Raw genomic sequence first — 25082 nt, 5'->3', positions numbered from 1 at the left:
GATGTGTTTGTGTATCTTCTTTGTTTCCTGGTTGCCAGATCTGTGTTCATGTTTGCATATCTGATTTTTGAATGCCCTCTCTGTGTGCCTTTCAGGAGTGAGCCAAAGACTGCAAATGTCTGGGGTTTCTTTCCCAGTATGTCTATACATCTGTGCAAGGCCTTGAGCTCTGTCAGTGTGTTCACACATACTTTTATGTCAACTGAAAAGAGGATTCCAAGTATTTATTTACCCCACAGTGCCACTGAGCAGTCTTGCTTGAGGGCCAGCTCAGAACTGAGGTTTACTGTGTCAAGGGCAGCATCACCTGGGGCTTGAGCTGGGCTTCTGTGTGAAGGCTGCACTGCCACATCAGAGCATCCTGCCTCCCACTTAAATATTTGCATTCAGAGATGCCTGACCAAGTAGGTGGTGGGTTTGTCTCACCTTGAGCTCTCAGGACATGTGTGGAAGGATCACAGGCTTTATGGAATACATCTGAATGCTGTGGCCATGTCCTGCTGCTCCTGCCTGGGACCTTGAGAAGGAGGCAGGTCTGCTCAAGCAGGAAGCCTGGCATGGTTCTGCTGCAATTCCCCTCCCCTTCAGGAACGGACAGGGACACCAGAGGCACTGAATGAGCCACTAAGCCCAGCTATGCCCAACACTGAAATGTCCTCTCTCTTGGTCAGCTGGGAAGACAGGGATGACAGGATTTGCAAAGGAAACCAGTAGTGTAAAAAATCCTCCAGACAGTTTTCTGCTTCCAAACCTGCAGACCAGGACAGTGTGCCATGGGACCCTCTGGTGCTCCCTGGAGCATGGACCATGGTATGGAGAGATGGACACTGTCAAGCTTATACAGCTGCACAGTGTGGAAGTGCATTAAGGTGTGGCCTTTCCTCAGGCCTTGTTTTCCTGGGCTCCTGCTGTACCAGAGGGAGCATGGCCACTGGCAGTACAGCATAAATCCTGGGAACTGTGCATCCTGGAGCATGAAATGAAGAGTTTCGATATGGCCAAGGTTGGGAAAAAGAACACTTTGCATGAAATCCTAACTTAATTTCTTGCCTGGGGAGGAAATTAACCTTGTTTGTTTGTGTGTTTGCTGAGCAGCTTGTGTTGAAAATCAATGCCATTTACGAGGCCCGGAGGGGAAAGAAACGTGTCAAGAGACTGTCACAATCCACAGAGAGCAATTCAGGGAAAGGTAAAGGAGCTCCAAACCATCCTACAGCTAAGACTTCCTGAGGACTTGCCTTGGACTTTAGACTGGCTTAGTGGTTTATGTGACACTTTCTAGCACTTCTTCCAGTCCAGACTAAGGTTGAGTTGGGGTTTCCACTCTTTTTTTTTTTTGGTAAGATAAGGGCTGTTCCTCTGCCCAAAGGACTTTGATTAAAATGGAAGTTTTCTGTTTTTCTTGCTTCATTTTCATTCCATGGCTTTGCATGATAACCTTATAGGTCACACCAAACATGTCCCCTCTTTTTGATGTTTATTTCTGGAACATGCTGGAAGCTATGGAGAGGAATGTTCTGTCCAAAAAGTCTGATTTGTTGAGATCAAAATATTTTGTGGGAATGTGTCACTTCAGTGAACTGTCCAATGGAAGAGAGTAGATTTTGGAACAGCCCCGGTTCTTTCACCATCCCAGTAAACAAATAGCCTCAGTTGGGAATCAGGGTTTCTACAATTGACTGTAGGACCATCTCCATCATAGCAGGATTGAGACTTTCAGGCTTCCTCTGTCAATTAACAACTTGCCCAAAGCATTCAGACACTTCAGAGCAATTACTTTTAAGCATCTCTTTAAAAATTAAGATTGTCTTTCCAATGCAGTGTTTTTTTCCAAAACACTTTAATTTCCAGCAAAAGGTGACCACCTCTATTTGTTTCCCACAATTATTTGTTACTGTTTATCCTATTTCATAAAGCATAGACAGCCACAGGGTGGATGAGTGTGTTTATATGAACTTTCAGAGGAGGCATCCCAGACTTTTTATACCCCTCCCTGAAGCATCAAAAGCATCATTCAGAGAAACAGATCACTGGACCATATAGACCTTCAGTTTGATTCAGTCTGATAATTTTTTTGTTTCTTTCTTTCTTTTCTTGGTTTTATCTCACGTCCCACAAACTAGTGCATATTAACAAGTATTTTGCCTTGGTGTTGTGCTTATACAGACTTGGATAAAATACTGTCCTGGCATTTTATTCTTATGCAACTCTTCTGGCTGTGCAAAATTGATTTTGTTGTTGTTGTTGTTTATTTGGGTGGTTTTTTCCCTAAATGAATGGGAGGATACCAGGGTTGGAAAGCTAAATGTCTGTGGGCATGTGGACTCTTGGAGAGAACAAGGCCCTTGGGACCTAAACTGCTTCCCCCTGAAGTTTCCAGACCTGGCTTTCTCATGCCAGTGATAAGAAATTTACAGTTATAAATATTTTCCTTAATTATCTTCCCCTTTCTTTTTTTCCTAGTTACAGATGAAAACAGTGAATCAGACAGTGACACTGAAGAGAAGCTGAAAGGTAAGGCAAAAGTGTGAAGAGAGCAAATGGCTCCTGATAAACTCTGCTCTGAGGTCCTGGGACAAGATCTCTCCTCTGTGTTCTGCCTTTGGAGAAGGACCTTGTTTCTGCATAGAACTCAGTGAGAAGACAAAGATCTCAATGCTGCAGAAGAAAATCCGTGGGCTATAGGAGCCCAAAACAAACATCTCTTCCAACTCCCATCAAAGCTCCTTGTTGACTGACTTTCCCAGGAGGAGTATTGGACACTGATGAGATACAGTGAGATTCCTTTAAGTGTAGAGTCAGAAATGTGTGACCAGACTGGCAGAAGCAGTGTTGCATGGGACTGGATGTCCAGACACCTCACCACATGCTTACTAAGGGAGAAAAGCCACCAGCCAGACTGGCTAGCTAGGAAAACAGAGTTGCACTATGTGATTTATTGCTGGTTAAACTCTCCCGCACTGGCTGGGTTGGGATGAAGCACTGCATTGCTTTCTTCACTCTTGTAGGATTATTTGGTGTAGTGGTCTCCATAATACTCTCCTGAAACCTTCTTGTACTGGTAATTAGCCCATGGACATGATGAGGACATTGGTATCTTTTGGGAATTGGTGTGGCAAATTCAAAGTCCTGGCAGAGTTAGAATGCAAGATGGAAACTCCCTTACATTCCAAAGTTCCCTGACTCACAGGCACATCTGATCTGGATAGCAGGTCAGTTCCAAGCTGAAAAGACAGGCATGAGCAGCAGTTGGGCCATGTGTGAGCCACAGTGCATTGTGTGTGGGAGTGCTCATTCTCACCCTCTTTCAGGTTTTCAGAAGTGAAAGCTCAGACTGAGTTCCCTCTTGTGAGCACAGCTTCCCACTCAAGAGCTACAGTATCCTCTTGCTTTCCTCTGCATTGAAATCTTTTATCTGTGTTGCTATGTTAGCAAGATCAAGCTGAAATTTGCTGCCCCTGTCTACCTTTTGACAAGTCCTGAGGCTGGCCTGGAGACAGGAGAGAGGGTTTGCACCACGATGGTGCAGAAATTACATTCACAACTGTCCTGAAATGTGGTGTTGTGAGATACAGACCATGTTCAGATTTAGTTGAGATGTGGCCAGGAAGACTTGAACTCTTGTCTGTTGCTGGTTGCCATAGTGAATCATGTGCATCATCCTGTGTTTCTCTGTAAGTGCAGCTCAGAACTCCCCAGAGAGAGGATGATGGAGATCATATGAAGTCACCTCAAATCCAGCAGCACTGGGCTCTGAACGATATCCAGATCCAGACCTGGGTCTGAGTGACTATGCAAATCTACATACGTTTGAACAGGAGCTCTGGCACTCACTGTTTGCTCTAACTACACCTGTATTTTGCTTTATGCCTTGTTGAACTGTCGACTTCCCTATTTTTAAATAGGAAAGTGAGATGATTTAGCAAGTCTCTTGTATCTGGGACTTTGTTTTACGTACCAGACCAATCGCACCAGCCAGTTACTGCTGCTTGGCAGGTCACTGTACATCATCTGAGACACAGTAAATCGTGAGGCTGTATGTCAGAACTGGAAGTGCTGACCCTCAGGAAGGAAAAATGTTGGAAGACAAACTCTGCCATGATGACAGCAGTAAAATTCTGGTATCTTTAGAACATAAACAGTGCAGATCTCGAGCAAGCTTTTCAGAAGCACTCAGCATTGCTGTGACACTGCTCCTTTTGAAGTCCGTGGTGAAACAGAGACCACTTCTGAAAACTTTTGAAGCTTTACAGCCCTAGAGCAAGTAACATAATAGGTGACAAGAGAAAGGAGTCTAAGCCATCTTTCCAGGGCTTTAACTGTCCAAGATTTTTTACACTTTCTGATTTAAGAGGCACCTCAAGATTGCTTTAAATTACATTGTCTGGAAGAGCCCATGAGTGGCACAATTTTACCAGACAAAAGATCAACAAGTATATACTATCTCTCAGGGAGTCCTGTTTCCCAAGCAGATATCTTGTGTATTGGAGTTCCTGTAGTGTCTCTGTGGTTGTTGTTTCCATCAAAAAGTTGCATTGCCACCCACCTTCCCAAAAAGCAAAGCTGTGAGAATGTGCTGTAGTCTCTGCTTGTAGTTAATTCTTTCTTTCTTTTGTAGCAGGGATAAGGGAGACGTCATGGAGATTTAATTTGGGATGCAACTGTAAAACGAAGCAGGGGGGTGGTCTCAGGGAATCTCATCTGGTCTCTTCTCAGCAGGCAACTTTTCATTACTTTCCATGCTGGAATGTTTATTGTCCCATGGCTCATGTGTGTGTTACAGTTACAGCTTGCTTGGCATTTTTTCTTGTTTTCCCATTGTTTTGGGTGAACTTGTAGAAGCATGGCACTGAGAGATTAGTTTTAGGCACAGGAAGAACTGGCATGAGCTACCATTTTTCATTTGCACCTCTTTTCACATGTTTTTTGTTGTTGGCCTACAGCCCAGCCTGTGTGCTGAAGCTGGGAGTCCCCAGCATTACTCAGACAGCAGAGCCCTGGCTTGACCCAAGTGCTGGCCTTGTAAAACCATGGGAATTGCTGCCCACTGCCTCCTCTGAGCAAAGGTGGTCAATCACCTCACTGTGCTGGCTTTGAAAAATGCATAAATGTGTGCTAGGATGAACGCCTGGACATTATCTGTTACATCATGTCCCCTATGGGTCTCAGCTTGGGCTGTTTCAGCTGTAAAAGCTATCCATGAAATCCTTCTGCTGCCAGAGTTCTTCAGGATGATGGCACAAGGTTTTGGCCCGTCTCTGTCAGTATTTATAGTGCAGCTTCCAAATGGTTCCCACCTCTTACTCAGCCACTGACAAAGCCACTGCAGTGAGATGTTTTGAAGTTTATCCTTCAGTCTCTGCAAAGCACTGTGTAAAGATGCTCTGTGCATAGGGCCAGACAAAGTCAGAATCTCTCCCCCTTGTTTCCGTAGCTCACAGCCAGCGCCTGGTGCACGTGAAATCCCGGCTGAAGCAGACCCCGCGCTACCAGACCTTGGAGCGGGACCTGATCGAGTATCAGGAGAGGCAGCTCTTCGAGTACTTCGTCGTGGTGTCGCTGCACAAGAAGCAGGCTGGGGCTGCCTACATCCCTGAGGTCACCCAGCAGTTCCCACTGAAGGTCTGCCTGACCTGTCTCAGGTTGTGTGGTGCACTTGGGGAGCTGGAAGAGCTGCAGCTTCTCTGTTGACCACACGTTGTATCTGCTGTGACAGTATTAAGGGGCACTGAAGGGGCGGGTTTCCCTACCTGAGAGCTGGCACGGTACTGCTCACTGCTGAAAGAGCAGCTGACTTTGATCTTTTGCTGCCCTTGGCTATGGCTTTTACGTAGCTATTCCCTTTCTCCCCCTTTCCTCTTTAAAGAAAACTGATGGTTGAGAGAAGATACATGTTCTGAAAGGGAAGGAGCAGCTTTCACTGATAACCTAGTTCAAAATGGGGAAGGAGGAGTGGGAGAAACACAGAGCCAGTGTGACAGAGTGTTTGTTAGTGGGATGTGACCAGAGCTGCCCTGAGATTTCAGTTCTTTTGCCACTTGCTAGAAGTTGTGTCCCCGATTAGAGGCACAGTATAGCAGGGGCAGGTGCTGCAGAGACAGGGCTTGGTGGAACTGGGGGCACAGAGTTACCTTGAGATATCTAAAGATTAGATATTGATTGGATTGGATTCTGAGCCAGAATCACAGAAATTTTAATATCTTCCAGGCAGAAGCTTAGCCTCTGTCATCACCTCTTCATTTGTCACAGGAAAAATATTTGAAGTCATTCCATCCCCACATGACTAATTGGAAACATTCCTTCTCTCTGTTCTGCTAGCTTGAGCGCTCGTTCAAATTCATGCGTGAGGCAGAAGATCAGTTGAAAGCTATTCCTCAGTTTTGCTTCCCTGATGCCAAGGACTGGGCCCCCATCCATCAGTTTGCCAGGTAAGTACAGTACTTTGTATCCTGATCCATGAGAAACAGATTTCTATATCAAGCTAATTAAGTACAAGAGCTGTTGCAGTAGAAGACTGGGCAGAGCTCTGAGAGGGGTGTTTGGGAAATGCAGAAATGCTGTGGGTATATTGGATTTGTATGGCAGAAACTGGTAACGTGGCTGATGGGTATCTTGTCTTTCTGGTTTCTCTTTCTGCAGTGAGACATTCTCATTTGTCCTGACCGGGGAAGATGGAAGCAGGCGATTTGGGTATTGTAGGAGGCTGCTGGTAATTATCCCTGGGTTTTTTTCTTTTCCTAGAGGTGCAGCCTTCTGTGGAGTTGGTGTTGCTGGCACCCATTCTGGAAAGTGGAAAGCTGCTACTCTTCATTCCAGTGTGGAATGAAAAGAGCAGCAGCAGAGCAGCTTTGCTCTCTTCTGTTCAGTGCCAAAGTCCCTGTCTGCATCCCATCCTCCACTCCAGGCATAACTCTCTTGCATTTTCCTTGCACCAGCACCCGACCATGACCACAGACTGTTGTTTCACCCCTAAGCTGAAGACAGGGTTCATCCCCTTTAGGTTTGGGTAGCTGTTAAACAGTTGTCTAAACCTGTGCTGGTTCTGTAGGTTCAGAGTTGTCTCTGTAGAGCAGTCTGCCCTGCCTTTGTCATTTGGTTTAGGTAAGCTGGGACCATACTGTGGATGTACCCATTTCTCCCCACTGTTTGTGGTGTACCAGGGTTTGAACCAGGTTGTCATCATCACCGTACTGTCAAATGTCTGCCAGTTTCCGAGCCAGCCAGTGAGATGCACAACTAAGAGACCAGTCACTCTATCTTTGCATTAGTTATAACTCTGACATTTCCTTGGTGTTTTTTGTGTGTGTATTTGCGTTTGTCTTGAAAGCCCAGTGGGAAAGGGAAGCGTCTCCCAGAAGTTTACTGCATTGTGAGTCGCCTTGGATGCTTCAATCTCTTCTCTAAGGTGAGGGGGGAGAAAGAGAGGGAATTTGTGCTGTAGGTCAAGAGGGACCGGAAAGTGAAGCCAGCACCTGAAGCATGGGGTTCAGGGAAGCCAATATCTGAAGAAAGGGTCTGAAATCCTGTAGGTGAGGCAACCACATGCTAATTCCAGAACCTAGCAAAGCACAGTTAATAGGAAAACTGGATTGTCAGCTCTTGCCTTCTTCCTTCACCAGAACTACCAGAACACAAAAGAGGTTAAAAGGTGGAGTCCTGACTCTGAGTGTAGCAGAGAGTTTGCAAATTTTCAGCTCTACAGTGACCTCACTGGAGCCGTGTTTCTCGTGATAAAGGAAATGAAGGGTCTTCAGTTGCACCTTGTGCCTTCTTTCTTTTGATACAAAGCTCCATGTCGATACTGGGTTAAGGAGAGGACATAGATGCTGGTGTACTTCATTCCTGGTGTTATCTCCTTCCTCCTGATTTGCATGTTTTTGTGTCTTCATGCCTTTATTTCAGATCTTGGATGAGGTTGAGAAGAGACGGGGCATTTCCCCAGCCCTGGTGCAGCCTCTCATGAGGAGTGTCATGGAGGCACCTTTCCCAGCTCTGGGCCGGACAATTACAGTCAAGAACTTCTTGCCAGGCTCAGGAACAGAGGTAAGGACACTTCCTAGAGAGGGGGAAACAGGCCAGCAAATAGTGCAGGACTAGCGACTGGAAGTTGGGACCATGGCATAGCACTGGGGATCTTCAAGGACAGATGATCTGACAGCTGTGGGGGGAAAGTGGGGAGTAAAATAGGGGACCAGAGGGGATGGTATGGAGACTTCAGTGACCTCGGAATCAAAATGGAAATCCTATGGTAAAAATAAATGTAAGGACACAGCCTAATATAGCAAAAGGAAACAGGACATTGGCCTTGAGGCCAAGAGGCCCGGACAGCAGGCCCTGTGCTGCCCAGCATATGACCTTGGATCTGCTCAAGGACACCACACTTAACTTCCTAAAGACAGCTTCATACAATGTGCTCCAGCACCCTTAATACAGAACCTCTGTTTGTGTGGATCAGGTCAAAAAATAATTGAAACCACACCAGGCTAATGTTGTAGCCTTTGAGAATGGCATTTTCACGGTGAGGAGGTGAGGATCTGTGTTGCATCTCATACAATGCAGTGTGAGGACAGCAGGAGGTTTTAAGAGTGCAGAGCTTTAGGGTGTGTCATTGAAGGACTGTGGGAAGATGGAGACAAACGAATGTAGTTTTGGCCATGCTTGCTGCAAGGCATTCATGCCTTGAATGTGAGAGGGAGGAAAGTGAGCGAGTTGATAAAGTTTTGTCTGAGGGCTTTCAGCATAGTGCTGCCTGAGGACATCCTCTTCAGCCCTACTGAAAACAGTCCCAACTAAATGAAATTACTGCAGAGAACATGCAAAGCTGGTTAAAAATATGTGCTGGAGGAGCAGAGTCTCAGTGGTGTGCCACGAGAACGTTGTGGCTGGTTTGTGTCTAGGATCCTGTTCATCAATTATCTGATTGATGGCATAAACTCCATGTTTACAGAGTACAGCACTGGGATTGGTTGCAGGCATTTTGGAGAGTAAGGGATTAAAAGTCAAAGTACCCCACTCCCCTAAATTCAAGAAGCACATTCAAGTTTTCAAGAAATGACAGGATGTGGCACTGTGGTCTAGCTGTCACGGTGGTGATCAGTCAAAGGTTGGACTCAATGATCTTAGAGGTCTTTTCCAATCTAAACAATTCTGTGATTCTGTAGATGGAAGGTTTGGTGTGAAAATCAATACAGACAAGAGCAAAATGCTGGGAGGAAGAAAGGAGTAGTCAAATACAACATGAAAGTAACTGAGTGAGCAGCAGTACCTCAGAGAAGGATCTGGTGGTATAGTGGGCCGTAAAGTGAGCAAAAGTAACAGTGTGGTATTTAGACAAAATCCTTCGTTGTGAAAGCAAGTGAAGGGACTGCTTTCCAGTACTGATGGAATTTTATTTAGAATATCATTTTCCAAAACATGCAACCACTAGGAGAAAGCCCCAGAAGGGTAGTTCTGCTTACTAAGTGGTCTAGAAAATACAGGCAAAGCTTGAGAAAATTGTTTACTTAATATAGAAAACAAAGGACAAAGGAAGACACGTGATAACCTTTCACTACACAAGCAGTTTCCTATGGAGAGGAATGTGACCAGTTGCTCTGAGTGTATACTGAGAGTAAGACAACAAGTAATTGAAGTAATTTGCCACTGACATGTTTCAGCTGCAGGGTTGGTCTTGGTGAGGGTAGTTCAGAACTAGAGTAATTTTCTTGTGGGATTTATGAAACGTCTGGTGTTGGAGGCTTTCAAAAACAATTTAGATAAGCATCTGTCTAAGATAAGGAGTATGAAGTGCTAAGGTGCTATGACAGGCATTATTTAAGTAGATATGAGCAAAGAAAAATACCCACAGGCTGCTCTTGTCTGTAACTGATATAAAAAATTTATGGTCAGGAGGTTAGACATCCAGATTCTTGCAGTAAAAAAATAAATAAATCGCAACTGTAAAAGTCAGAGTGTGGATTTGAAAGGCTCCATGACATTCTGCTGCCTGAATACCAGAAAGCCTGAAAACCACTCCTAGCTGGACACAAACTAGTTTTCCTCCTTATGAAGAGCTCCCTGTCCTCAGTTCAGTGGGAAGAACTTGTGGTTGATCTCATGCTGTGCCTATTGGAGTGGACTCTGGATCGTCTTCATTTGGAAGAAGGATTTATGGGAGGCCTTTGGAAGGACTGTCTTTAGGACTTACTGCTGCATGGTGCTCACCAGGAGTCAGTGAGGGCTGCTAGCTGTGAAAATACCTGCTGGGTCCTTGCTTGGCACACTCTGGGTGGGCAGCAAGAGCTCACCTGTGCTCTTTTTGTCCCCAACAGGTCATTGAACTGCGGCGGCCCCTTGACTCCCGGCTGGAGCACGTTGATTTCGAGTCCTTGTTCACCTCCCTCAGCGTGCGGCACCTGAGCAGAGTCTTTGCCTCCTTGCTGCTGGAAAGGAGGGTGATCTTTATCGCAGACAAGCTCAGGTACCCTCTTGCATTTCCTTAAAGAAAGCACTGGCAAGGGAGGGAGGCTGGGAAGGCCTCTGCTTTGTTCTTTTCCTTCTCTGCCCTTTTCCAGCCTCGTAATGACGTGAATAGGGCTGTTCTTCCCAGGAATGGGGAACTTAGGCCATGAACCATAATTTTGTTTTGCAGCTTGCAAAAAGTGCTGCTTCTCATCCCCAAGGAGAACCAAGTTCCACTTCCTCCAGACAATTTCAGAGCAGATCCCTGGTGCTAAGGAAGCAAACCCCCTCCTTTTGCTCCATGATGTTGCAGTGTTCCCTGCTGAGCTGTGCTTGGGATTCCAGGCTCAAGCCTTGTGCAGAGATCACTGTCCCTTCTGAGTTTTTCCCTGATGTCACAAAATCTTCTTAAATTTTCAGCTTGCATTTTCATATTGGTTTCCGAAGACTTCTTTTTTTCTTATGGGGATGAAAGTAAAGGATGCGGCAAGGGGAAATGAGACAGAGGACTTCCCCCTTCTATTCTGAATCTGCTCAACTCGCTCTTTTAAAAATGCATTTGTTTGCTCCCCTAAATTATGAAAAATGGGTCCGGGTTTCTTTAAGATCTTGTGCAGCTGGGGCTGGCAGCTCTCCAGCCCTTGAAGCACTTGAGGATTCAGGGAGGAAAGTTCGCCAAGGCTGGGGAAAGAAAAGCTGCCTGGATGAGTAATGACACTTAGGAGCACGCTCAGGTTTCAGGAGTGTACAATGCCCCTAAGCTGTCTGTTTTCACAACTTCCAGGCAGCAGCCTGCAGCTCTGGGACTGAGCACAGGGGCAAAGAATGGAGAGGCCCCTTCCAGAGGAAAATGAAGGGGAAAAATTCATTCTGCATGGATCCGGGGCTCTCTGTGGGCAGAGCTCAGGCAGTCTCATCACAGCAATAAGAAGGCTGGGGAGAGAGAAGCTTGTAGCACTGTCTGCTTGCAGATTTTGGCAGCTGTCTTGGTTCAGAAAGGGGAAAATTTGCCTCTTTATAATCACTGATATATTATGTGTGTAGAGGCTTAGTATTCTGGATACTTAAACCACACATTTCATGCAGAGCATTTAGACTTGTATCAAAAGTGAGAGAATTCATCCAAACACTAGATCTCTATGTAACATATATGATTTATGACATCATCTATGATCACAGGATCTCAAATATTTTTCTCTTCCTCTGTAGGATAGATTTTACATTCTGAGAAAATTTGTTAAGGACACAGATTGCCATTGTAATCTCTACATGAGAGCTGTCTGGTATCAGGAAATGGCAGGGAACTTTTGGGGGGTGTTTGAAGCATCACTTTAGAATGAACATTTATTTACCAAATCTTTTCTTATCACGCCTTTATATGACAGCACAACACTGTGTATTCTGAGCATGGGGTGTGATAGCTCTGATTCAAAGCACCTTGATGGGTTTTGGTGTTCTTTTCCCAGCCCTGTATCTTTTGTCAGGTTATCTGGGATCCTTAGGAATGAATCCACCTGCACAGGCATGTAAAGAGAGTGGGAGAGAGGTATAGAATCATAGTTTCTAGACTCTCTAAATATATTATAAACAGCTTTTTTTTCCTGTGAAAAAGGAATTGTTGTGTTTAAAAGACCCAGGGTCTGTTAGACCACAGGGCTCAGATTCAAATATTTACCGTAGATTTGCCAGCTCTCTATGAGACTTTTAATATTTGATGTTTCTGAGAAGACCTTGCTCTGAGCAATTTCAGCAGAGTCTTTTCCTCTTACAAAATATGAAGTTTCTCTGGCTCATTTTTGTAGAGCAAAAGCTTGGAAATGATCCCAAAGGACTGTAAAGGCGTGAAAATCAGAAAACAAAGTAAATCGCCTTCAAAATTAAGTAACTACTGTATTTTAATCCAGTTCAGTGACTTGAATGGACTGGCTTGGTGAGCCTTTCCTAAGGTGAACAGTGTCTTCTTCTCATTGGTGGACATTCCATGTTTTGAAAGCTGATACTATTGTAGATACAGGATCTTCTGTTCAAATTATACTTTTCCTGGGACAGGAACACCTAGAACTCAATGAGTATTAAGTAGTATTCACTCTAGGAGGGAAAATGCCAATTTCAGAGGACAGAAAATAAACACTTTTTGGAAATGGCTAAGAGAAGGAAAAAAACCTATGAAAGCAGCTGTTGGAAACTGCTCAGAGGTTAGGAATGCTAGAAATAATCCAGCTGAGATGGATTAATGGGAAGAGTGCAGGTGACATGGTGAAAGATGCACAATAACTTATGTTTATCATTCATCTTTGTGGTTGTTCATGTGGGCACTATCAAAAACTATCTGTCCATGTTTGTAAAGGTGTGTCTGGGTGTGAGTGACAGAGAAATGACATGTGCAATTTATTTACATCTTTTAATTGCTATAAAATCACTCTGTGGGAAAAGAAAGCTGAAAGGTCTCTTGCCAAATACTGCATGAACTGCAGTTCAACTGTTTTCAAGCTGAGCCAAAAAAGGCATCTAACAAGTGTACAGCAAGTGAAATACTTTGTCTTTTCCATCTTTAGAATGAGCATTGAGTGTTTAAATACCTGTCAATCCACAGCTTGGCAGCGGAAAAGGAAAGAATTTGGTTTATTAGTTTTTGGGTGGGTTTTCTTCTCTGTCACTATGGATACTGGGGTATACATTGCCTCGCAACCCAGGAAAATGACTTTGTTAAAACTGTGTTGGTCTGTGTAGTCTCCCCCAGCTTTTATTCATTCCTGCACTGTTAACTTTAGTCCTGGGGCAGTGGAAACCGTGGCACAGGTTAGACACTGCAGCATGAGAGCTGCTTTTGTTTCCAAGGGATGTTGCCTGGGATGCAGCTCCAGGCACTGCTGACCAGCCTTTTAGAAGGCATCTTTCAGCTAAAATCACCTGATGTCACAAGGTGCCTAGAGCTGGGCAGTTTTTACTGGGCTGAGCAGGAGATCTGTGAGATTCAGAAGGCTTTTTAAAAAGAAAAACTTGCACAGGCTTAAAATCAAGGCTTCCTTTTTCCAGATCTCAAAAGCTTGTTGTGGATCTGACCAACTCAGGCAATTGCCTCTGTCCCTGCCAGAAACCACAGCTGTATCAACAACACAAAGTGGTCATTGTTATCAAAGGCAGATCTGAAAGAATTAGAGTAGACACTTTAAATGTGGTCATCCCCAGCAAAAGGTAATTAATCATCAAGAAGAACCTTTTACCATGTGCTACAAAAACAAATCTGGGACTGCAAATCTTAGCCTTGCAGGTTTCTCCCTTTTTGCCTGCTGATTAAGGAGAAGAAGAAACCCAAGGATGAAGTTTGGATGTCAGATAATAGTGTTGTTTCTTCAGATCATCTTAAAGCTCACTTCTTCACCTACATGAACCTGCCACGTTGGTGAGAGTCAGTGAGGGTCCCCACAGAGCTGGTGGAACTTGGCATCCTCCTGGTGGGATTTGCAGCAGTGCTGTGTGAAGTCATGGGACAATGCTTGGAAGCTCCTGTGCCTGCTAAATGTTGTAAACCAGATCTGTAATCCATCATAAGTAAATCCAGATGTGACACAGTCTCAGAAATCTGAAGGTGTTTGTAAAAATGAATCCTACTGTAGCAGAGCTTTTTAAAAAAAAAAAATTAAAAGATACATATTCAAACAGTCTTAAGTTGCCAAATGCCAGCATATTTTGAGCAGTTTGGTTAGTGCAGGGACCACAGGACTTCCTGGCATTAAACTACAGCAGGATGTTTGACTCGATGGTGTTTTTCAGGAATCATCCAGTATCCTAAACCCAAAAAGGGATTCAGCTTTGGGGGCTTTTTATCACACATGCTTGTCTTTGGAGTGGAAAGCAACCAGGCTGAACAGCAGGTGTCCCTCCGCAGAAGCTGTTTCAACTTGTCAAGGTGCCTTTTAGAGCAAGTCAAGCTAGTCTTGGAGCAAGTTTTCCCAGGAGAGGAAGGTTTCTATGTAGTTGCAGCTGTGGTGTTCAGTTTCTGTATTGGCCACCTGTGTCCCACCTGTGGCTACCAAGAAGCAGCAGCTTCCTAGGGTGCTGTATGGTAGGTTTGTGCACAGGGTGCTGTGTGGTGGGAAGGCCTGTTGTTTAGGCAAACAAATGTCAGAGGTAACTGCAGTATCATTGTTCTGACCAAGGGGTGCTTAGCCAGAGAGATCTCAAGTCTCAATCCAAATCAGCCCGTTAGGGAGGGATCTGAGGGTTCTTTGTGTACCTCAGTACTTTTCAGCCTCTGTACTATTGATATCTCAGTCTCAGTTGTGAGCAACGTGCAGCTCAACCATGTTCCCTGCAGAAGGCCGAATGAACCTGTGAAAATGCATTCAGCATCTTGAAAGTGTTCTTCAAAGACCTGCAGTACTTTAAAGATTACTGATGAAACCAAAAGCCTTAAAACGTGGTGTCCGTGTCCCCTTTGAACAGCTGGACTGAAGTTGTGTGGCCTGAGGGTAGTGCATGACACTTTCAGAGCACACTGCAGTCACGTGGCTGCTGGCTGAAGAGCGCCATAGTCACACAGGTGGCATAAATGGCATTTATCATGCTGGATTCTTATGCAAGGCTCAGCAGCCTGGTGTGAATCAGCAGTCCCTTAGTGCTTGTTGCAGTGCCAATTGCAAGAGAAAGAGAGAGCTTAAGGCTTGAGTCACTCCAGAAGGCCATGGTTCTCCTGGGCTCCTGGCAACCTGCAGCTCCCTGAGACTACCTGCAGAGCAAGTCTGACATGTGAAAAAGTTACCTCAGTGATACCTCCTCTGTGTCCATCCCTGAACTGCTCTGCCTAGAAAGGAGGCTCAAAGACCCCAACCCTACCAGTATTGTTCCCTGCAAAGGTCTTCCACAGTGAGAAATGTTGGGGAGCAGAGATCACTGGGTTTCACGCTGGAGGCGATGAGTCATCCACAGATGGAGGGTGGAAGGGGAAGTTATCTTTACTTCCCACTGCCTGGTGTGTACAATTTCAGACTTAACACAGCTCTGTCTTTGACTTCCACTCACTGGAGCTCAGCCATCTTTCCTCCCACTCAATCTCTCACGTACCATGTGTACTCGCTGGGACTCGAGAGCTGGGCTGAGGGAAGAACAAGCCACCATAAATATAGTAGGAGACAGCTTGCCATAATATCTCACCATGCCATAAATAACCACGTACTTCAGCTGCTCACTGTTCCTCTGTGGAGCTACCTGGACTCAGATGTTTTCCACTGGTTTTCACATGCTGTCTGTAAATTCAGGTCCCACGTTGAGGCAGAAAATTTGGATGCACCTTCAAAATAGAGGATTTGTGACAACTGTGAAACTTCTAACACTTCCACATTCACCCTCTCCTCACAGAAGAGGACCAGTGGGTGGTGGTAATGCCCCACTGCTGTGCACGAGTGATGAAAGGTGCAGTTCTTTCAGCTTTCGCTATACTGCTGCTGCTATTACCAGGGCTATTATCAGTCAGAAATCGAGGAGTGGAAAGTACGCTCTGCAGTAATGGAGAGGAAGAGAAGCTCCTGCTTTTCTATCTGCTAACATGACCTGAAATGTATGAGTAGCACAGCTTTGAAGGAGATGGTTTTAAAGGATCTCATTAGCTTGGAGTGCACTTCTAAGATGACACATTCGCTTTTGTTGCAGTTCCTTTCAAGATTAGCTTGTATGAAAGGTACAACAACAATCATCTACTTTGATATTATTCCCACTTTTTTTCTGGGGTTGTTTTTTTTTTAGTGTTTCTGTTTCTTGCTAGGTCTGTGTTTTCTCATTATTTTAATTTTGCTTCTCTCAGATTCATTATCTACCTTGCATTTGTGATAGACACAGCAAGGTGTGGGCTTGCTGATGGTGGCAGGCACAGCTGGAGAGCAGCAACAGAGAGGCAGCCTGGAGGAATGAATGCAGACAAGGGAGGGGGATACACTCAAACCTTCCCAAACAAGGATGTGGAACTGAAAGTTTTTTCCCATTTAAAGGCTTAAAGCTACCAGTCTGTTACACAGCCTTTGAAGGCTCTTCCTCTGTTTTTACAGAGTATCCCCTTAACGAAAGACAACCCTCTGGGAGCGAAGGGAGAGAGAACTGTCCCCATTTTGTGAAGAGACTTTCTCAGACACCTCCCAGGCATCTTTCCCAAGTGCCAGTTCCCCACCTGTTGCACTCCCAGATAAAATTTTCAGGTTAAGCAGATTCCAGCCTCTCCCCTGGGATCTCCTTATCTCCAAAAAGTGTCATGTGTTTACCAATGTTTGCTGCCTGATTACTTTGTACTGTCACACTGGTGTCCCAGCAACTACGGTTTTGTTCTGCTAAACTGAGCTTACGTGATGGAAGCCAGCCAGCTGTCCCCCAGCCCCACCACTCTGCTCAGCGTGCCCTAATGATTCAGCACAAGGATGCACTTCCACCAAACTTAACTGGAGTGGGGAGGGGAGGGAAAGCAGGCTTCACTTTCAGAGCAAGCTCAAGTCCACACCCATCAAACCCCTTCCCTCTCAAATCAGCAATAAATCTACATGACTCCTCCATGCTGCACCAGATGCCCTCCTCTAGCTCCCCTCCTGTAGTGGATACTGGTAAAACAAAATGATGTTATACACACAGGGTTTATAGCAGCAAGCCTTCCCCCTCCCTTGACACATAAAAATGCTTCCAGACCCAGAATAGATGAATAACTAATGCCCTGTGGCAAGCTCTGCCATTGCTAACTGGATATCCTGCCTGACTCCTACCAGAGAGCTGTGGGAGAATAAACTCATTTCTCCAAGGAAAGGCAGTGGCATAGAAGATGCCGTGTTTGTCTGATATTTTCCATGAGGACACTGGAGCAGCAGATCTCTGATTCTGTGGGACCCATCTCTTGTCACATGAGTGTGGACTGGGATCATCTTTCAGAAGTCATTGCTTCTGAAGCTGAAAAATGTGGTCAGAAATGTGGGGAAGCCCCTAGTAATTAGGGAGATCAATCGGGGAACAGTTGATTTCTAGGAAGCACCCCTCATTCCCTGACTGACCAGCCGTTGTCCTTGGTTGTGTTTTGTCTTCCAGCACTCTCTCCAAGTGTTGCCACGCCACAGTGGCCCTCCTGTACCCCTTCACCTGGCAGCACACCTACATCCCTGTGCTGCCACCTTCCATGATTGACATCGTGTGCTCGCCCACCCCCTTCCTCATCGGCCTGCTCTCCAGCTCCCTGCCCCGCCTGAAGGAGCTGCCAGTGGAGGAGGTGAGCTCTGCATCCACACCATGGCCTTACTTGAGGGTGCTTCCCATGGGCTGAGCTGTCTTCTGTCCCAGAAAGGCTGCTCTCAGAGCCTGCCCTGGCAGCTGGCAGCGCCAGGGAGCAGAGCTCTCGTCCTCTGGCTGCCATGAGCGTGGGGTAAGGGCAGAGACAGACATTCCCCTGGGGAGACAAAGGTCTGTGTTCTGCCATGGCCGCAGCTTGGGAAGGCAGGGGGCTGGAATCCCCCACTGTGGGGCTGCTGCCCATAGGAGATGGTTTTATTAAAGTTTGTGCTGGTTTCTGCATAGTGCTGTCTAGGGGCTATGTGCAAAGCCTGTCAGTCTTAAAGCGTGATTGCTACAGCCTGGCCAGGATAGCTGCCCCTCGGGTTAACACAGGTGCCTCGTGGTAGCAATAAATAACTAAGAATTGGATTCCTGGTGCACAAGGGTGAGCACAGCAAGGCTGAACGTGGTGAGGGAGGGATTTCCCTCCCTGCCGCCCAGGAGAAAGTGGTGCTGCACACGGGGAGAAAGGCTGAAGCTCTGACCCCGCTGTGCGGTGAGGAGCGGTGGGCTGGGCCTGGAGCACAGCCTCCTGTTGTCCAAGCTGTGCTGTGGTGATATCCCAGAAAGCCACAACAAGGACTCTGCTCCTGGGTCATGTTGGGTTCCTCCTCCAGCAGCAGTGGTGGGTAGGAGGAGCAGGGGCAAGGCTGAAGTGTTTCCTCCAGAGCAGTTACAGATTAAGATAAACTCTGATGATGGAAATAATTACTTCCCATTTTATTTCTTGCTCTTTCATTCTTAGGTCCTCGTTGTTGACCTTGTAAATAACCGGTTTCTGAGACAGGTGAGCAGAGCTATTTCATACCCTTTTCTCCCCTTTTTCCTACATAACTTACCTCCACCTGTGTTTGCTGACCTGCCTGGCTGGATGGATCACTTTCTCCCCACTAAAAAACCAAGGCAGGACTTGTGGTTGGCAGTGTTACAGGGATTGCTGTGTATATATGTAACATCAGCGTCCCAAACCACAGCTCTTGAGGGATAAATCATTGGGAATTACCTCTTTCTTGTTTAATTATTGTAAGAGGAGAAATGGTGGCACTTGAGCCCTGTGGATCCTTAAGTGTTATCCTGTAAGGCAGAGGACAGAGCTGGAAGGCCTTGGCTCAACATTGTCTGCTGGGAAGCAGTGGGAGCTCTTCCAGCCTGCGTCCGCGAGTCCATCTCCCATCACATCCTCTGCCCTGAGTGGGAAGGGAGCCTTGATGATTTTTTTAAATCCTTACTGCCTCAGGAGCTTGTGGTTCCTCACTCCGGTCCTTGCACTGGATGGATGGGTCAGAAGCAGAAAGGTGGTACATGGGAACTGTCTGTTGCTCTGTAGGCAACATTGTCTGCTGATTTTCCCTTCCCTTTGTTGTGGAGAGGATGAGTGAGAAGGGGAGGAGGAGGGGAAGAGGATAAATGAGCAAACATACTCCTGGCCCAGGAAGCTCATTTTCCCAGAGCTCTTTGGCAGATCACTGAGCAGTGCTGGCAGCATCGCTCTCTGCCGTGCCTCAGCCCCATGACTAAGATGGGATGAGTGCTCCTCCTGCTGCAGGGAGCAGCGTGTGGGTGAAGGCCAAGCCCTCCCCCAGTCCTCGCCTGCCAGCTGCCTTAGCTCTGGGGTAATGCTTTACCTTGCACCTCTCCTCTGGAGGTTTAAGCTAAATCAGCCGACTCAGCCAGGGCTGGTAGGAGCTCTGCACAGTCACTGGCAGTTCCTTGGCTCTGTTGCTGCCTGGGAACTCCTTATGCCTGCGTAAGAGGATCGGTGCCTGAGCAGGGGCTCTGCTCACCTGGCCATGTGCCAGCATTGTTCAGACACCTCCTCTTTGTGGCGCGGCCAGTGCTCGTGGGCGGATGGTGGGGCCATGGGTGAGCCCTGCCCAGTAGCCTCTCGGGTGAGGCATCTAAAATTCCTCCAGAACAGGGGAATATTTAGAAAAAGGCACCCCCTTTCTCCTTCCTCTTGTGCTTCTTGATAGTACTGCGCTGGGTGGTGCTGGGAATGTGCCAAGCATATTATGCCTTCTCCCTCTCCTCACGGTTCATTTCTAGTACTCCCCCTGCTGTGCTGGGGACAGGGTAGGAGAAGGTTTTGTCCCAGCCCTAGTTCCTGAGGAGTTGGGTCTGTCTTACAGATGGAAGATGAGGACTCCATCCTGCCCCGCAAGCTGCAGGCCGCCCTAGAACACATTTTGGAGCAGAGGAATGAGCTGGCGAGCGACAAGGAGGAGGGCCCTGTCAATGGCAAGCAGGGTAAAGCACAGTGCCTTTCAGCTTAAAACCATGTCTTTTCCTGCCCATTTTTTGTCTGTCACTTCTTAGAGGAGAACTAGACTTGTATTGAATTTAACACCACAGGTGTTGGAGGCAGATCAGGATTTTGGTTAAGTTATACGAAATATTCCATCACACAGGGGGCAGTTCTCTGTGTGAAGAGCAACAGTACTTATCCCTTCCCAGCTCTGTCCTTCCCTTACAATTCCAGGGAACACCTGTACTCCTTTTCAGAGGGGTTTCTTAGGCTTCTCTCTGCCATGAGTGATGCAGGCCCCTCCAGGGGACAGTCACCTGCAGAGCTGCAGACTCTGCGATGGCCATGTGGCTCATGGGCTGAGACAGCCCTCTTAGGGGGACAGTATGGGCATCTCCTTGGTGCAGAGGAGCCCGGAGAGTGTGCTGGTTTTGGCTTGGACAGAGTTCATTTTCTCCATAGCAGCTGGTTTGGGGCTGTGTTTTGGATTTGTGCTGGAAATGGTGTTGATAATACAGGGATGTTTCAGCTGTTGCTGAGCAGAGCTTGTGCTGAGCCAACACCTTTCTGCCTCTTATCTCACCCCACCAGTGAGTGGGCTGAGGGTGCACAAGGAGTGGGGAGGAGACACAGCCAGGACAGCTGACCCCAGATGACCAAAGGGATGTTCCACATGGAGTCATGCTCAGCACAGAAAGCTGCAGGAAGTAGGAGGAAGTAGGGGGAACATTTGGAAATAGGGCATTTTGTCTTCCCAAGGCACGTGTACTGGAGCCCTGCTTTCCTGGGGAGGGCTGAACACCTGCCTGCCCATGGGAACTACTGAATAAATCAATTATTTTGCTTTGCTTGCATGCACAGTTTTAGATTAATCCATTAAACTCTCTTTATCTTAGCCCATAAGTTTTCTCACTTTTACTCTTCTGATTCTCTCCCCCATCCCACTAGAGAGAAGTGAGCACCAAAACAAAGCTTGATATCTTTCAAAGTAGTAGCAATTTGGTCTACTCCCATGGCAAGCACTTCCTAGGAGGCTGTCTCTCTTGAGCAGCTTTTTCTGCTCGGGCTGGATCTGAAAAGAGCCAGGGAATTTTTATCCAGGGATTTTCCTAGCACATCCTTACAGCACTGTCCTCACCACTGCTTCTTTATTTTTTCCTTAGAAACCAGCCCTTTGAACGAGGTGGTGTCCGAGGCCTTTGTCCGTTTCTTTGTGGAGATTGTGGGCCACTATTCCCTCTTCCTGACCCCCACGGAGCGAGAGGAGCGGACCCTGCAGCGTGAGGCTTTCCGCAAATCCGTCTCTTCCAAGAGCCTCCGACGCTTCCTGGAGGTCTTCATGGAGACACAGATGTTTGGGGGCTTCATTCAGGAGCGGGAGCTGCGGAAGCAGGGGGTCAGAGGTGAGGGGCTCCAACTGGGCTCTGCTGTGGTGGAAACTGCTGCTGCTCCTACGAGAGCAGGGAGATGCTCCCCAGCCGCCACCTCCATCCCCAGTTCCACGGCTGCAGGCTGCAGTGTCTGTACAGGAACACTGGAGGGAATCTGGTGGTTTCTTGTTGGGATTGGGATTTCAGCACCTTTCACCCTTGCAGTATCCTCCATGTGTGTACCTCTTCCATTTTACACTGAATTCCAGTGTGGAATGACATTTGTTCTTGCAGTCCCTCATGTCCTCTTCTTGTGTCTAGAGGAAGAATGGGCTGGATTGGTCATGGTTCTTTTGTCAACTAGAAAGCTTGGATGCTCATCTCCTTCCCAGAGCTGCTCCTGTGGTTTTACTCCTGTTATTCCACAGATGGAGCTTACCCAAGGGCTCTACTGGCAGCTGAAATTTCTTATCCCTGCTGCTGCTCAGTGCTGGCTTAGCAGCTTCCTCCCAAGCATTAATAAGCAGGGGATGCTTGAATAGGCGGCTGAGTAAAAGAGGTAAATTCTGCATGATGATTCCTCAGATGATGTCACTCCCTGGACTTAGCTGTGTTCATAGCAGAATGAAGGGAGGTACATTCTGTACCCTGAGCAAGGTACAGCAGCTCAGTCAGCCTTGCAGTGGGGAGGGAGGGGGCAGACCAAAGCTTCTGTGCCAGATCTGGGATCAGCTGATGGAGGAGGTGGGGTGAGTTGTTCCCTCTCCTGTGCAATAATGTGTGGGTAAGCTGGGACAGTACACTTTCAGGTGGGCATTCTTACTTGGTTTTATAGAGACACAAAATAGAAGCTGTTGACTTCTTTCTTTCTGCAGGTCTGTTCGAGGTACGGGCTCAGGAGTACCTGGAAACACTTCCCAGTGGGGAGCAGAGTGGAGTCAATAGGTTCCTGAAAGGCCTAGGTAAAGAACCAGCAAAACCTTGGCTTCTCAGGAGGGCTGGGCTTCTTGTTGCCTTCAGGCTGGGCAGCACAGAAGCTGCCCAAGGGTGACAGGGCTAGTGACGATGTGTGGCATCCAGTGCCATGTATCCCTGTGCTGGCACGTTGTTGGCTTTGGCCCTGGTCAGTCACTGTCTGGAGGCTGGTGGAGAACCAAAGATTGGGCCATGAGCTGTATCCATGTCTTCTAAAGGAGACAGGTGGATCTGAGGAGGCAATGGAGCAACCAGTGACTTGGGGATGGTGGCTGCAGGTCCTGATGGGGGGCTTGACACAGTTTTCATTGCCTTCACATTTGCCCGTAGGGATCAGCAGTGGGAATTGCCCAGGAGTATTCTAAGATTGAATCTATTTTCCACTGTAAGGGGAACTAGACAAGAGCTCCAGACTGGGGTTAGAAGTCCTTGGATAAGTTATTGGACACTGTGGCTGAGTTTGGTCAGGTGTTTAGATCACATCCCTGGCTCTCTTTTCTGTTCTTGGCCATTTAAGAGCAGCAGTGCCTGAGGGGCTGGTGTGCCCTGCCCACACATGCTCTGGCCAGGTGAGCTTAGTGCACCTTCCAGCACTGCTAGGCAAATGGGCTCTGGAGGGTGTGCCTGGGGGCTCACAAAGTCCCAGCTTGCAGCACTGCTCCCAGGGAATGGGCAGAGCTCTGCAGGCCCCTGCTTCCACCTTTGCAGAGCAGTTGCCTGTGGACAAGGAGCCAGGGATGGCAGCAGGGCCAGTTCACTGCCTAGGCCAGAGGTGGTGGGAAATGACACTTGTTTTGCCTATTGCTGTGGGGAGTCCATTTGCTTTTCTCTGTCTGTACAGGCAGCAAAATGAAATTCCTCCACAAAAAGTAAGAGCGAAGCACATCCTCGTTCCACAGAAGAGAATGGCTTTACCATTTAGCAGCAATAGATTGGACTTACCAACCATTCCCACTCAGCCTGCTCCCAGGAGCCAGCAGCCTTGGGCACGCTGGCCACGGCTGGGACGCGCTGCACAGACCTGTGGTGCTGCAGGAAGATGGGATGGCTGCGGGGCTGCCGGGACACGTTTCTGGATGTCTACAGTAGCAAGCACTGGACCAAGCACTCTCTCTGAACTCTGCACTAGCACGTTGCAGGCATCCCGGCGGATTGGATCTCTTAGCTAGTCAATTCTTTATTTGGTTGTATTTTTCTATTTATATTGGGGTTAGAACAATTATTAACCAATGAGTCTTGGCCTGCCTCCCCTCTGCCTGGTGCTGCAGGAGGCCGAAGCGGGACTCCCATGGGACTGAGCAAAGGCAGAGCTCAGGCATGGAGGGGAGCAACAGAGATGTATGAAAGTAGGTCTCTGCAAAGCAAGGACACTGAGGGCTTCAGGGATGATGTGAGCTGACCAGGAGGGCATCCAAGCAAGAGAAAAGGGTGAGGGGGAACCACTAAACCTACTGAGGACTTGATGGGCCAGCCAGCTCCCTGGGTGGCTGTACCAGGGAGACTTGGCACGAGGAGAGGCCTTTCCTCATGCAGCGTAATTAAAAGCGAGTTGTGTAAAAGGCATGTGGATCCATGTTGTTTTTGTGGAAAGGGATGAGCTGTGTCTTCCCACCATCCCACCTAGCACCAAGCATGAGCCAGAGAGGACATCAAGCAGCTGGACCCATGACTTGGCCAGGCCCTCAGCTTCCCTATGAGTCACAGAGGCTGGGTGGCCTTGTTCCCTCACCTGGCTGCTTGCTGGGGGAGCCCAAGCTGGAACTCACCCGCAGGATCTTGTCTGGGAGACCTGCTTCCTGAAGGTCAGATGGCCTCTCCCTCTCCTCTCATGGGTGTTGCTGCTGGGCAACACAGCAGGAAACAGGCAAGGCCAGAGTGTCTGCTGCTGCCTTCTGTGCTCCTGGCTGGGGAGGAGGTAGGGCCTCCTGCTCGCCTCTCCTCTGTCTGTGGTGACCTCCTTCGGTGAGGAGGTGTCAGGGAAGTCGAGTGGAGGTTGAGGCAGGGTGAGGGCTTTTTTTGCAGCTGGCATAAAAGCTGTTACACTTGCACTGCTTGTGAGGGCAGGGTCAAGAGCACCTGGAGCATCCCTGAGTCTGTTCTTTGGAGGACAGTCTCTCTCCCAGCTGCCATGGGGTTGCAGGGTGAAAGCTGCATATAGGTACCTTTGCTGCAGCTGTGCTACACTGAGTTGCACAGGACTCAGAGGTTTTGAAAATGATCCCCATGCTCCTGTGGTCTGTGGGCTTTGCCAGGTGAGAGGACCTTTCTGACTAGCAGTGGGGTTCAGAGGACCTAACCTCCATTCCACACTGGAGCAGAGGAAGTGGGTCCAGTGCTGCTCTGTGACTCTTTTGAAAACTGCATTTCCAGAGTTTCCTACAGCAGCCCCCTCTTCCTGTGTGGTGTTTGAGGACAGAGGAAGTGAGCTGTGATGGGTGGTGGCAGGAGCACGTATCTGTGTGGGTGGAGGGGTGAGCACTGGGGCAGACGGTGACATGTGCTACTCTCTGGGGACCAGGTAGGTTGGGCAAATGGCTCTGGGTAGCCCTGCTTGAGCAGGTGCATGGTCCAGGTGACCTCCATGCGTCCCTTCCCTCCTCAGCCTCTCTGAGGTTCTGTGGTGAGCACAGTAAATGCTGGAGAGCCATGGTGCCACACCAGGCAGGAGGCAGGCAAGCAGCACCTGCAGCTCTGTGCCCCCCAACTTCTGTGCAGGGACAGAGGAAGCAGCAACAGAGGGGCTCAGAGAAGCCAGC

The 25082-nt window shown here is 47.7% G+C and overlaps 1 protein-coding gene across 1 annotated transcript in view; it reads left to right on the top strand.

Moving 5' to 3' along the window:
- The window catches only part of DENND2A (DENN domain containing 2A), a 58350-nt gene extending 34495 nt beyond the window's left edge, over positions 1-23855 (top strand). The window contains exons 7-20 of the mRNA XM_082280948.1: positions 1096-1189; positions 2464-2514; positions 5435-5622; positions 6319-6428; positions 6640-6709; positions 7328-7405; positions 7903-8043; positions 10311-10459; positions 17497-17674; positions 18482-18523; positions 19866-19983; positions 21145-21384; positions 22227-22313; positions 23168-23855. Coding sequence (XP_082137074.1) covers positions 1096-1189; positions 2464-2514; positions 5435-5622; positions 6319-6428; positions 6640-6709; positions 7328-7405; positions 7903-8043; positions 10311-10459; positions 17497-17674; positions 18482-18523; positions 19866-19983; positions 21145-21384; positions 22227-22313; positions 23168-23199 — 1578 coding nt within the window. The 3' untranslated portion in view covers positions 23200-23855. The remainder of the gene's footprint in view (positions 1-1095; positions 1190-2463; positions 2515-5434; positions 5623-6318; positions 6429-6639; positions 6710-7327; positions 7406-7902; positions 8044-10310; positions 10460-17496; positions 17675-18481; positions 18524-19865; positions 19984-21144; positions 21385-22226; positions 22314-23167) is intronic.
- The last annotated feature ends 1227 nt before the right edge of the window (positions 23856-25082 follow it).

Source organism: Coloeus monedula (assembly GCF_965178545.1).
Source record: "Coloeus monedula genome assembly, chromosome: 4".
NCBI classification, from domain to species: Eukaryota; Metazoa; Chordata; class Aves; order Passeriformes; family Corvidae; genus Coloeus; species Coloeus monedula.
Note: the sequence above shows the minus strand (reverse complement) of the source record. Positions and strands in the feature narration are given on the sequence as shown.